Source organism: Drosophila sechellia, chromosome 2R (assembly GCF_004382195.2).
Source record: "Drosophila sechellia strain sech25 chromosome 2R, ASM438219v1, whole genome shotgun sequence".
Taxonomy (NCBI): domain Eukaryota; kingdom Metazoa; phylum Arthropoda; class Insecta; order Diptera; family Drosophilidae; genus Drosophila; species Drosophila sechellia.
In genome coordinates, this window is record NC_045950.1 from 15,210,414 (window position 1) to 15,222,580 (window position 12,167).

At 45.8% G+C, this 12,167-nt stretch overlaps 3 protein-coding genes across 5 annotated transcripts; 2 read left to right on the top strand and 1 right to left on the bottom strand.

The window, feature by feature from the left end:
* Positions 1-346: 346 nt before the first annotated feature.
* On the top strand, positions 347-4,463 carry LOC6609894 (exostosin-3). The gene is made up of 3 exons (XM_002034508.2): positions 347-650; positions 1,108-1,233; positions 1,294-4,463. Exons 1-3 carry the CDS (start codon positions 423-425, stop codon positions 3,856-3,858), a joined length of 2,919 nt encoding a protein of 972 aa, XP_002034544.1. The 5' UTR covers positions 347-422; the 3' UTR covers positions 3,859-4,463.
* A 6-nt stretch (positions 4,464-4,469) lies between these two features.
* Positions 4,470-7,879, bottom strand: LOC6609895 (ankyrin repeat domain-containing protein 13D). Of its 2 annotated transcripts, none has more exons than XM_002034509.2 (7): positions 7,673-7,878; positions 7,417-7,549; positions 7,043-7,357; positions 6,663-6,979; positions 6,396-6,491; positions 5,596-6,338; positions 4,470-5,176 (listed from the first exon to the last, which is right to left on the bottom strand). In XM_002034509.2, exons 1-7 carry the CDS (start codon positions 7,763-7,765, stop codon positions 4,960-4,962), a joined length of 1,914 nt encoding a protein of 637 aa, XP_002034545.1. In that variant the 5' UTR covers positions 7,766-7,878; the 3' UTR covers positions 4,470-4,959. The 2 variants fall into 2 exon arrangements, with proteins under 2 accessions (XP_002034545.1, XP_032572398.1); XM_032716507.1 differs by lacking the exon at positions 4,470-5,176 and adding an exon at positions 5,194-5,467 and having other exon boundaries at positions 7,673-7,879.
* Positions 7,880-8,128: 249 nt separating this feature from the next.
* On the top strand, positions 8,129-11,610 carry LOC6609896 (lysophosphatidylserine lipase ABHD12). 2 transcript variants are annotated; one of them, XM_002034510.2, is made up of 6 exons: positions 8,129-8,261; positions 8,543-8,628; positions 8,949-8,982; positions 9,726-9,933; positions 10,273-10,391; positions 10,455-11,610. In XM_002034510.2, exons 4-6 carry the CDS (start codon positions 9,848-9,850, stop codon positions 11,483-11,485), a joined length of 1,236 nt encoding a protein of 411 aa, XP_002034546.1. In that variant the 5' UTR covers positions 8,129-8,261; positions 8,543-8,628; positions 8,949-8,982; positions 9,726-9,847; the 3' UTR covers positions 11,486-11,610. The 2 variants fall into 2 exon arrangements, with proteins under 2 accessions (XP_002034546.1, XP_032572399.1); XM_032716508.1 differs by lacking the exon at positions 9,726-9,933.
* The last annotated feature ends 557 nt before the right edge of the window (positions 11,611-12,167 follow it).

The window sequence follows — 12,167 nt, forward strand, 5'->3', positions numbered from 1 at the left end:
TTAAAAATCCGACTGTTACGAGCTTTGAATACGCTGTTAAATGAAATCTGTTGATTCGCTGTTGCGAGTAATTCTGTTAGCCAGTGTAAGCTAAAATTTCTCTGTTTTCTTTGCGGCAATTGTAATTATTGGATAGCGCTAGCAGTGATAACTAAGATTACTAAGCAAGAAATACAAATAAATTTCTTTTATGCCTTCAGGTTTTAGATTTTATTAAAAACTGTTAAGCTTGCACTTTTTGAATATTTTGATTTTGGCGGGCTAACCGTTGCGTCCGATAAGTATCGATGTACCGATTACACGCATACCCCAAGTGGTGGTTGTGCAGCCCTGCATCGCGTTGCCAACCAAACGGACTCCACTCGCGATAAAGTGTAAATAAATGAGATATTTTGGTGGAATCGCGAGCTGAAACTAATGCCATGCCACCGGCGTACGACCTTGGCCATTCCGGAGAGGCGTACCAACCCCTGGACACTGGCAGCGGCGGCGGCAACGACGCCTGTGCCCCGAACTCATCCTCCGCGCAAATCCGCCACTCGATGGGATTCCGGACATCCTGGATGCGGCAGTTTCGCCGCTACAAACTGCCCATGGTGCTCCTGATGCTCCTGTTCCTCGTTTCCTGCCTGGCATACCGCATCCTCAGCGTAGGTATTCCGGAATCTCCGTCTTACGGATACCGGAAGTGAACTCCAGTGAAGAACGGAACTCAAATATTTGGAGCACCAAATATATAGATGATGTGATGATGATCTTATAATTAAAGATAACACTAAAACAAAACAGAACACTTGTTGAATCAATAATAATCTTACTATCTTCTTCTTACATTCAGATGTTTCTAAATATTTGAATTTTCTTTATATATACGTGTATGTAGGTCAGGCTGTAAAACACAAATACAACCATTTATAAGATTCAAATTTAATCTATCATTTCTATTATATAATTGGAATATTCAAAATATGTCCGATCTCAGATACTCATACAAGAACTACAAACTTTTTGCTTATCTCCTAACGTTATCAGCGTGTGTCAAAGATATTTACTTTCCATAGATAATATTCTAAATATTGATCAACTGACAACTTTCACATTTTCCAGGTGGAGCAAGATGCCCCGCCACTGGATCTACATCGTAGTTCGCCGCTTCTAGATGCCTACGAAGATTTCAGCGCCATGAGAGCAGGAGATCTAAAGATGCGCATCGAGGAGATGGTTAGAATCAAGGTTAGTAACCGAGAACTCCTATAAATAAATAGCCAGAAGCTCAAACTTCTTCTCATCCAGAGCACCGTGTCCGTGGAGCTGCGCGAATTGGAGTCCCGTCGCCAGAAGCTGCAATCGGACATTAGCCAGTACAACCAGAAGATCGAGGAGCTCAAACAGGAACTGCTAAGGGAGCAAACGGAACTGGAGCGCCTCAAGATCTCCGTGGAGCAGGCACAGGTGGCCCAGCGGGAGGCTGTTCAGCGGAACACACCGGACTTGGCCTTGCCCCGCTCTTTTTTACCCAACACACTGCCCAGAAAGAATAATCCCATCACTGGAGGGATGGCGGCCAGCTGCGAAATGCACAACTGCTTCAATCACTCCCGCTGCAGTCTAACCTCCGGATTTCCTGTTTATCTGTACGATCCGGATGAGCATAGCGTACAGCGAAAGGGTTACGATATCGATGGTTTCCTGAAGACGACTCTAAAGCAGACTTTGGGATACAATGCTCATATAGTTAAGGATCCCAAGCATGCCTGCATATATCTAGTGCTGGTGGGAGAGGCTCTGCTTGAGCAGGATCTATTGCGAAACAATCGCTATGCGGCTCAGGAGGCGGAGCATCAGCAGCCCTCAACGCCCACTCTTGAAAATGACTGCCCCGTGGACATGGAGAAGCTTTACAGCCTGCCATATTGGGGCGGCGATGGACGCAATCATGTGCTGCTCAACTTGGCGAGAAGAGATCTCACATCCCATCGTACGAATCCTCTCTACAGGCAGAATACCATGCGAGCAATTGTGGTGCAAAGTGCTTTTGAAAGAGAACAGTTCCGTCCAGGTTACGACCTAATTGTGCCCCCTATTCTGGGACCTCCTGGAGGAGATGTGTGGCAGGAGTGCGCGGAAATGGTGCCCGCCCGAAGGAAGTACCTGCTTACCTACCAGGGAGAACTGAGACCCAAACAAAGTAGTTTGAACCCCTTAGATGCGTTTATTCTGGAGCACCTGGCGGATATGGCCAAGGGCGCTACGCAAGATCAGTTCGTTCTGCAGTTCCAGTGCGTCCCAGCTACGGAACTGCAGGAGGGTGATTCCCTGCCAGATTGGACCCTATGTGGCTCGGATTCCTCGCGCCGCCAGTTGCTGAAGGACTCTACGTTTTCTCTGATACTACCCCCGTTGAATGGCAGAGTTTCGTCGACACTAATGCTTGCTAGGATTTATGAAGCTCTTCGTTCTGGAGCAGTGCCTGTTATCCTTGGAGCAGATGAGTTGCGTTTGCCATACGCTGAAACTGTGGATTGGAGAAGAACGGCACTACTCCTACCGAAAGCACGGATCACAGAACTGCATTTCCTTCTACGAGCAGTTCAGGATGCGGACTTACTGCTGCTGCGACGACAGGGGCGACTCATCTGGGAACGCTATTTGAGCTCTGTGCAGGCCACCGTCGATACGGTGATCGCAAGTTTGAGGGATCGTCTTGGAATCCCGCCCAGACCAGTGCCCTCGGTTATAGCGCAAAGTGTGTTCAACAGCACATTTATACCCCTTAAATCCGATCCACCTGTTGGCTTGGATACGGAACCCGAAGAGTCGTTGGGACCCATCGAACCACCCTACCCCAGTCCTGCTTTCCGGCGGAACTATACAATACTGCGTATGCAGGCGAAGGAAGCATGGAATGATTGGTTGGATCCCTTTTACCTATATCCCCAGCTGCCCTTTGATCCTGCGTTGCCTTCGGAAGCCAAGTTCATGGGCTCGCATACAGGCTTTCGTCCGATAGGTAAGGGACTAGGAGGAGCAGGCAAGGAATTTGGCGAGTCACTCGGTGGCAATTACCCCAGGGAGCAGTTCACCATTGTTATGTTAACCTACGAAAGAGAACAAGTCCTGATGGATTCATTGGGCAGATTGTATGGTCTGCCGTATCTGCACAAAGTCGTGGTGGTTTGGAACTCACCGAAGCCACCATTGGATGACCTAAGATGGCCGGATATTGGAGTACCAGTTGCTGTCCTTCGGGCTCCCAGGAATTCGTTAAACAACCGATTTCTGCCTTTTGATGTCATTGAAACCGAGGCTGTGCTCTCTGTCGACGATGATGCTCATCTGCGCCATGACGAGATTCTCTTCGGATTCCGTGTTTGGCGGGAGCATCGCGATCGAGTTGTAGGCTTCCCGGGACGTTACCACGCCTGGGATTTGGGAAATCCCAATGGCCAGTGGCACTACAACTCCAATTACAGCTGCGAACTGAGCATGGTGCTGACAGGAGCTGCGTTTGTACACAAGTACTACCTTTACCTGTACACCTATCACCTGCCACAGGCGATAAGGGACAAGGTGGATGAGTACATGAACTGCGAGGACATTGCCATGAATTTCCTCGTATCGCATATAACTAGAAAACCACCAGTCAAAGTCACCTCCAGGTGGACGTTCCGCTGCACCGGCTGCCCCGTTTCCCTCAGCGAGGATGACACTCACTTCCAGGAGCGGCACAAGTGCATCAATTTCTTCAGCCGGGTGTTCGGCTATACGCCGCTGCTGAACACCCAGTACCGAGCGGACTCCATTCTCTTCAAGACGCGCATCCCGCACGACAAGCAAAAGTGCTTCAAGTACATCTAGTCGTACAACTGATCCCAGAATCCCTATTCCGACAAAGGCGGCCACTTCACTTACCTTAACGAGGTGATCACCAGCTGAATGACTTTTAGTTTTAAGTAAAACTTATCGGGCCTGTTACGGTTTTCACATATTTGTTTTTATATACCTATATCAAAGCCAACCAATTGGAATATCTTAACAATATTATTTAAGAACTCTAACCAAAGGTGTGCAATACGGAATAATACAAAAATTTTAAACAAACTATTTAGGTAGAAAATTTAGTTACTCACTCATTATAAATCGAACAAATCGTACAATCTGTGAAAACCAAAACAAGCCCATATGTATATACTCTATTTGGACACAAGTTAGCCACTGATAAGCCAGTCGAGATGGCACAGCCAGCATTTGACCGATTAATAACTATGTTTGTCGCATGGCCTAAAATGTCTAGATGCTGCTTTCAGAACTACACTTTCTTAGGAAATAGTCTTGAGTAGAGATACCAAATCAAATTTTGAGACTTTATTGTGTTTTCGCTTAATTAGCATAAGTTGTGTACCGATTTTGACTTGTATATAGTGCTTAATAAACGAAATTACTACATCGCTAAGTATAAAAGACGCCTGTTGTTTTCCTGATGATTATTTCATATATTTTCTTCATTTACACAAAAAGGTGTCGGCTTACATGCGCATGATGTGTGAGTGGGTATTATTGGTATAAATTACGGATAATGGTGATTAGTGGTTACAGATTAAGGACACGCAAGCATGTGGCTAACCGGATCGATCGCATATAAGACATTTCTCACGGACGCCACACGCACTTAAATTTAAGATAGTATCTAATAGATGCCAGATACAATGCAAAAGCTACAACTACGAGGACTACTTTGGATACATGGTATATATAGGGTGGATCCTTCGGTTGCGAGTGGACGAGTTGAGACCAGGCGACTGCTTCCCGCTTGCGTCCCGCTTGTATCACAATTCAAAACAAGGACAGGGCGCAGAAGGAAGAGAGGGTAACTTAAAGTACTCGTATTATTTATACAACTTAGCCCGAAGGTTACACTTGAAATCAATATAACTTCAATTTGGAATTGCTGGTAGTATATTAGTGCTCTTGCAGGCTAAGCTTCAGCGCCTGCTCGATCATCTCCTGCTCCTGCTGCCGCTCCAGTTCGAACTTTCTCTGCTCTTGCTGCGACAGTCGCATGGCCATGGCCAAATCGGGATCCACATACCGGAAGCCTCCATCGTCGTCTTCGTCGGAGGCGGGCGAACCGCTTTGGAGATTAGCATGGGCGCCAAGCAGTGATTCCTGCAGGACTCTGCAATTGATACAAGAAAAGGGCACAAGAACACACAAAGCTTGGATCAAAACTAGCAATACGACAGGAGGGGTAGGGGGAGTATCTTTTTAGCGCTACTTGAAGATCTTCTTCATGTAGCCCAAATCGTTTTTGAACTGCGCACCAGCCGAGGCTGATCGCCCACGAGTTTGCGGCTCCAGTTGGAGTTGCGAGTGGGGAAAGGACTGGGGTTGGTGCTTGGGCGAGGGCGAAAACCGCCCGTACTGCTGGCGATGGGGAGACAGTAAGTGCGAGGATAAGCGGTGGCCACTAGCGTTTACCATTGACAGGTGTTAGTTTTGCTTACAAATCAGAGTTTCAACAAAAAAAGCCTGATAATCCCTTGCAGAATAACTACAACAGTATTCTGCAAAGGCAATCGTATGTTGGGAACGTACCGTTGCAGCTGCTCGTCATCTTCTGGCAGGAGATCGGAGCCCACGACATTTTGCCCTCTCAACACTTCCCAGATGTCCACCTTGTCGTCGTCTCGGGCGTCCACGCCACAGGCTCCGCTTGTTTCCACCAAACTCTGCTCAATTGCATACTGTAGCATGTCATCCTCGTCAAGAGGAATTTGACGACGGACATCGCTGCCCCTGTTTGTGTAGTGAGCTGGAATATCGAAACAGCGATCATCGACCAAACAAGTGACACGATCTTGCTCCTGCAGCGTGGCCACGTTATCCACGGGCGTGGTTAAAGCAAATACATTTCCAAATGTAATACAGGCATTTAGAACATGGAAGAGCGGGATTTCCACTTTGACTGGAAAACCAGCAGGCAGCTGCATGGTGATAAAGTCTCTCAGCTTGGACACATGTGGACTGGCCATGGTGGACATGAGATCCAGAATGGGAAGCACTTGTTCCTGCAGTCGAATAGGGTGCTCCTCGGCTAACCATAGGTTGGCTTTAAAGCGCTGCACCTTTGTGCTCAGGTTCTTGGGACCGCCTACATCCCTTCCGTGAAGATCAAACTCCTGAGTGAAATACTCCTCCGGAGTAACAGAAGACTTGGGAGTACAGGTGCCTGACGCACAGGCGGAGCTTCCGTTGCTCTGATTTCCAGGGGCTGGTGAGTTTCGACCACCATTTTCGACTCCAGCGTTGGAAGCTTCCTCCAACCGGGGCGATGGTGACTAAAGCAAGAAATGTTAATTATTTGAGGCAAAAATTAAAAATATGAATAAGCCTACGCGATCTTTTAGTGCCGCAGCCGCATCAGCGGGGGATACATAGTCCTCATCAGCAATTCCCAGCAGGCTATGCAGTGGCGTCCTCGCTGTCTTGTTCTAAAACAGAAAAGCATATTTATATTTCACGAGTTCAGTTAATTAGAAAATATACGTGAAACATAGAAGAAACTCATTTATACAACAATGTATAATGCATTCATTTCACAGAATGTTACGAATGATGCCATGCACATGTATCATTTATATTGTATTTTTAAATTTTCTTACCTTGATTTGCTCCTCGCTAAGGTGATCCATTCGCGTCTTTGTAACAAACTCCACGTTGCTGGCCCCGTACACCTTGCAGTTGTAGCCGTTGATCACCTCAGATTTCTCGCTACGCCATCCCCATATGCCGCACTTGTTGCGCTCGAAGCTAATCTTGTCCATCTCGATGTTGTTCGTGATCACCGGGGCATTGAGACGCGCCCTCACGGTGCCCAAGGCTGGTGGAATGGCCACAATATCACCGATATCGCTGCTCATCTCCTCCACCATGACTTCGTTTGTATCGTGATCGATCTCGATCATCGTGGCAGTTTCTTCTATAAGTTGTGTAGACAAATTTGGCGGTTATATTAAAAATCGATTGATTTATTTCCACTTACTGGCGCCCTTGAAGATGTAGGAGCGATTGCCCCTTTGCCAGGTGTTGTTGTCGAAGCCCAGCAGGGTGGTATCTATCCGGACATTGGCTCCCCGCTTGTAGACCTTGTAGGTGTCGCTTGGACAGAGACGCGACATCAGAGGCACCCAGGAAGTGAACTCCCACTTCATCTCGATGTAGAAGTCGGGTGCGTCCAGTAGGTGCTGCAGCAGCTTAGGCACATGCGTAACCCGCTGGACATGACGCTGGAGATCCCGGACTTCGATGATGGCCGTCAGTATGTCCACATCGCCGGTGCAGACGGCTTCCTGAACAACTAAGGGAGGTGAGGAAATTAATGGGGTTAATTTTTGGGGCGTCTATTGGTTAACTTACTGGACCAGCCTTCGTGCTCATAGGTGGCATTGCATTTGGCCGCCAGAAGGCATTTAACGCATGGCAAATTGGCCAATCTCACAGCCAGCATCAGTGGCGTCCGGCCGCGGGGATCGATTTTCTCCTTATCGTTCTGCAAGGTGACGGAATCAGTGAGTTTTATCGCAGCGCCACTTCCCCGTGCCCTGCTAATTCAATTAGCACCTGTCCCCGGAGGCCACACCCACCCCCATGGAGCACCACCTCCCCTTTTCACCTGGTCGATGGCCGCCTGCAGCTGCTCCGGTTCGTTGTGCCAGATATGCCAGTGCAGCGGGTACTCCGCTTTGATCTCCTCGACGCTCCTCATCCTGGATTGGGATTTGCGTCGTCTGATCTGCGGCTAAATTGTCAATTCTTTTGTTTCTCTGCTAGGTGAAAAAAAAAACAAACTATATGGGCGGATGTCTGGTCACACTGTTTCTACGACACTGATTGATGATTAGTGATGGTAGTCGTAAAAAGCCGGTGCGATATGATATATCGGAAAAGAAATTTATTAAAAAAGAACTAGTAATTATAGCCGTACAAAGAATGGTTAATTCTAAAACTTAACTTGACTGAAATAACTAAGCAGTCAAAACAGTATGCTAATGCACAACCTTCACCTAATAGCAAATTAATTAATACAACGCTTAAGTTGTGCCATCAATTTGTTCATCTCTGTTTGTCATCGATAACAACATTGACAGCTGTTCGGCTGAAAATATTCCAAATCGCATTAATTGCTCCAGAAAATAGCGAAATAAACGTTTTCCAAGACCGCTTCCGATTCGAAAATAGGAAAAGTTGCTGGCGCGTGAGTGGTAAGCTTAATAATAACAATACTGTGTTACCCCACATACAAACCGCAAACAAATTACATAAAAAATTGATGCGCCAGCTAAAAAGGGGGGATTGTGGGTGTTCCCTAATGGGTTAATGAGATTAGGTGGAGTGGCTACGAGTGCTTACACGATTTACTCTCCTTCCGTTTATTCACACGTACAAAGAAAAGTTCTGTTCGAGACGATAGCTCTACCTGCCTGCGGCACGCCCACCCACTTAACTGAATTTTAATGAGTTTTCTATTAATTATTATTTTTAGGTCATCATGCTTCTGGCGTAGAGAGAAATTTTCGATCGGATTCCGTACGCTGTATTCCACCTGACGACCAGAGGCTCTCTTTTCAAGTAAGAGTAATTGCCAATTTAGACGTTAATTGGCCACAAGTGCATGGCATTATTGCACTTGTTAGGGAACGAAAAATCGGCGACTTTAAATGCCATCAGTTTGTGAAGAAGCTTTGTTCACAGCTCAAAGCGCGTATCCAACATTTCAAGTTAAAGCACAAAATTTGATCTAAAAATTTGCAAACCGGAAACAATTTCCTCCTGCTCGATAGGCGACTACCGATAACTGATCGCATTTGTAAAGTTTGGCGGTTCTTTTGATTTTTTCCCTATCATGATCGACTTATCAATGTTCTCTATTTTTCCCTTACTTTTTACAGTTATGCTCTTCACGCGCCGGCGACTCCTCAAAAGGTTTGTTTGTTTGTGTAACTAAGTGTTGTGATCCCATACATATATAGATATATATATATATATATATTCGTATTTCCCGATCCCGAATAACCGACCACCCGACGAATTTGCTTCCGTAGTTGTTGCTTCCCTACTTCCCCAGAAAAGTTACGGGCGTTTAAGCATTAGTCACGCTCGAGTAGCGCTCATATCTGATATCATTATACCGCCATTATCATTATTATTGTGCTTTCTGTCCAATAAGGTGGCTCGATTTTATTAAGTCATGAGGGGATGAGTGAAAGTGATCTGTGGAACAGATAGATATTGTACACCCCGACTAATAAATGTACATACCATACGTATTTCAAATTACAAATTTTTCCTTATCGCCTACCAATTGTATTATCTTTATGTTAATGGTCAAGCTCCGATAGGGTGCCACATATCCACACATATCCGAGTACTACTTTTGCATGGATTATAGAGAACAACTCTAGTGCTCGCCCTTTGCTTGCTCATAATATATGTGTAGTCACCCGATCAACTAACCACTCACCCACAACGCCACTTTGTCAGTGTTTATCCCCTCTGGTGCAAAGGTCGCTATCCGGAGGAGGAGCTATCGGGTCCGGTTCGGTGTTGCATGCGTCCCATCTGGTTAATCCGTCCAGCAAAATAAAAATAAATAAAAAAACGAAAACAAATCAAAACAATCTGAATTAACCAACAAACTTATTTATCTCTCTTTTCGCCCGGGAAAGCTACGCACACAAAAACGCACAACATCAGTAACATTCAGTGTTAAGTCGCTTTCCCCGATAGAAAGTTATATCGCTAACTATATATTAAGCCGATAATACAGAACGGACGTAAAACATTCACAATGTACGAGCTTCATAATTGCCTAAGGTCCGTTTTCTTAGCCACACTCATTCCCGGAACGATCCTACTTAGTTGGCTAACTGGTCTGTAAGTATCCACGCTCGATTCGATGTTGTGCGCTTGTTTTTACTACTTTCGTAGACATAACCCGAAACCCATTCTTCTGATTTATAATCCGAACATCGTGACATCGACATTTCTTTCGCGGCTAATTCGCCGGCTCTGTTCCGATTCCGCTTTTCCGTATATTTATCCGCTTTGCCTGCAACCCAATTGTATATACACATTACCCCCTGATCCATGACGCTCACATCCGCACCAGCTTGCTCGTCCTTTATGTTGTTTTGTCACTTAACACTGTTGTTAGTCCCACCCCCTCAGCCACCCAGTCACCGATCACCTCTCACCAATTGACTTTTCTCGCAGGGTGGGTCTGCGATCTCTGCAAGCTTGTCTGCTGATCTTCTTCCTGATTTTCGTGGTCCTGCCTTTGATATTTCGGTACTCTGTAACGTTCCAGCGTGGCATCCTATTTCTGACATTTAGTAAGTATCCAGAACACCGAAGAAGTATCATTTGTTCTATGTTAATCGATTTTCCCATATTAGTTAAGTATCCCAAAGGACTCGATCTCACCAAGCCGGAAAGCGTGGGTCTGTATGCCACACGGAACTTCTACATAACCGTAAAGGATCACGATCAGGACGAGGATGGAGTGCGAGTTGGTGTGTGGCACGTCCTGCCCAGCAATGCAGTGCGTCGTTTTAAGCGTGAGCTGCGCGTGGAGGAGGAAGTGGCCCAGGACCCGGATCAGCAGCTGGATCCTGCCCCTGGCAACGAACACGAGCTGAAGGAGCTATCGCCAGCCATACGGTCTGAATTTCCCGTCGTGCTGCCGGAAAACGAGCAGCTCTTCTATGAGCGATTGCTGCGGATGCCTGGCGGGACTGTGGTCCTCTATCTCCACGGAAACACAGCTAGCCGAGGCAGTGGTCACCGATCGGAGGTGTATAAGCTACTGCGGAAGCTCAACTACCATGTGTTCTCCTTCGACTACAGAGGCTATGCCGACTCCGATCCCGTGCCTCCGACGGAGGAAGGCGTTGTGCGCGATGCCATGATGGTTTTTGAATACATAGCCAACACCACTTCCAATCCGATTGTGGTGTGGGGCCATTCCCTTGGCACCGGAGTGGCCACGCATCTTTGCGCCAAGCTAGCCAGCCTACGGGAAAGGGCTCCCAGGGGAGTGATCCTCGAAAGCCCGTTCACCAACATTCGGGACGAGATACGCATGCATCCGTTTGCCAAGCTGTATAAGAATCTGCCCTGGTTCAATTTTACCATCTCGCAACCAATGTACACCAATAGGCTGAGATTTGAGTCGGATGTTCATGTTTTGGAGTTCCGGCAACCCATCATGATCATCCATGCTGAGGACGATGTCGTTGTGCCGTTTAATCTGGGCTATCGTCTGTATAGGATCGCATTGGATGGAAGAAGTCGATCCTCGGGACCCGTGGAGTTCCATCGCTTTGGGGCGAGCCGAAAGTATGGACACAAATACCTCTGCCGAGCACCGGAATTGCCGGGACTGATCCAAAAGTTTGTGGAGAACTACCGTGACGCCGTATACTAGGTGCGATCAACTGGATATTAATTTATGCATTAGACGAATATTATAATTTAGTTTTTTACCGCAATCACACTGACACGTTCCAAATTTTCCGCCCAAATTAAAGGAGTTGAGGAACCCGGACAATATTTTGAGTTTTGCATTTTAGTTCTGGGTTAACAATTTATTAGCGTCTATTCTTTTTTGTGACATTCCCGGATAAATCATATATTTTAAATGTATTAGGTGTTGTCATTTGTAAGATATAGTAGTCGTAAAAATTGAATAAAATTCCCAACGATATAATATCCAAACGTATGTACTTATTAAGGATCGATCACCAGATTTAAGTTTACTTGCAAAAGGAGCAATTTGATCTTGCAAACTGGGTAGATTGTGAAACCCCATGTATTTAAATATATAAAATTTTGAATGATGAATTTGATAGTTTTAAGATCTAAGATATTCACAAAATAAATATCTTGAGGGTTTGTGTCGCGGCTAAACCTTAATGAGAACTATATGTCAACTTTAAAGTCTAATGAATAAATTTTAAATATTAAAATTGCTTACTAAAATTTTCATTAGAATACAATTTATGAATCTGAATATACATTTAAATAAAAATAATAAGATTCGATACGTTCTTAAGTGTGCCCACACTAGTCTATGACTCACGATGGTATTTTGAGGAAACAAGATTTTT

What these genes read in the sequence shown, in the direction of transcription:
- LOC6609896 (XM_002034510.2), top strand. Translation starts at nt 9,848, where the DNA reads ATGTACGAGCTTCATAATTGCCTAAGGTCCGTTTTCTTAGCCACACTC. An exon ending in CTTAGTTGGCTAACTGGTCT is followed by an intron (nt 9,934 to 10,272) that starts GTAAGTATCCAC and finishes CTTTTCTCGCAG; the next exon opens with GGTGGGTCTGCGATCTCTGC. An exon ending in CATCCTATTTCTGACATTTA is followed by an intron (nt 10,392 to 10,454) that starts GTAAGTATCCAG and finishes TTCCCATATTAG; the next exon opens with TTAAGTATCCCAAAGGACTC.
- LOC6609895 (XM_002034509.2), bottom strand. Translation starts at nt 7,765, where the DNA reads ATGAGGAGCGTCGAGGAGATCAAAGCGGAGTACCCGCTGCACTGGCAT. An exon ending in CTACATCTTCAAGGGCGCCA is followed by an intron (nt 6,980 to 7,042) that starts GTAAGTGGAAAT and finishes CACAACTTATAG; the next exon opens with AAGAAACTGCCACGATGATC. An exon ending in TTAGCGAGGAGCAAATCAAG is followed by an intron (nt 6,492 to 6,662) that starts GTAAGAAAATTT and finishes TTTCTGTTTTAG; the next exon opens with AACAAGACAGCGAGGACGCC.
- LOC6609894 (XM_002034508.2), top strand. Translation starts at nt 423, where the DNA reads ATGCCACCGGCGTACGACCTTGGCCATTCCGGAGAGGCGTACCAACCC. An exon ending in TGGCATACCGCATCCTCAGC is followed by an intron (nt 651 to 1,107) that starts GTAGGTATTCCG and finishes CACATTTTCCAG; the next exon opens with GTGGAGCAAGATGCCCCGCC. An exon ending in AGGAGATGGTTAGAATCAAG is followed by an intron (nt 1,234 to 1,293) that starts GTTAGTAACCGA and finishes CTTCTCATCCAG; the next exon opens with AGCACCGTGTCCGTGGAGCT.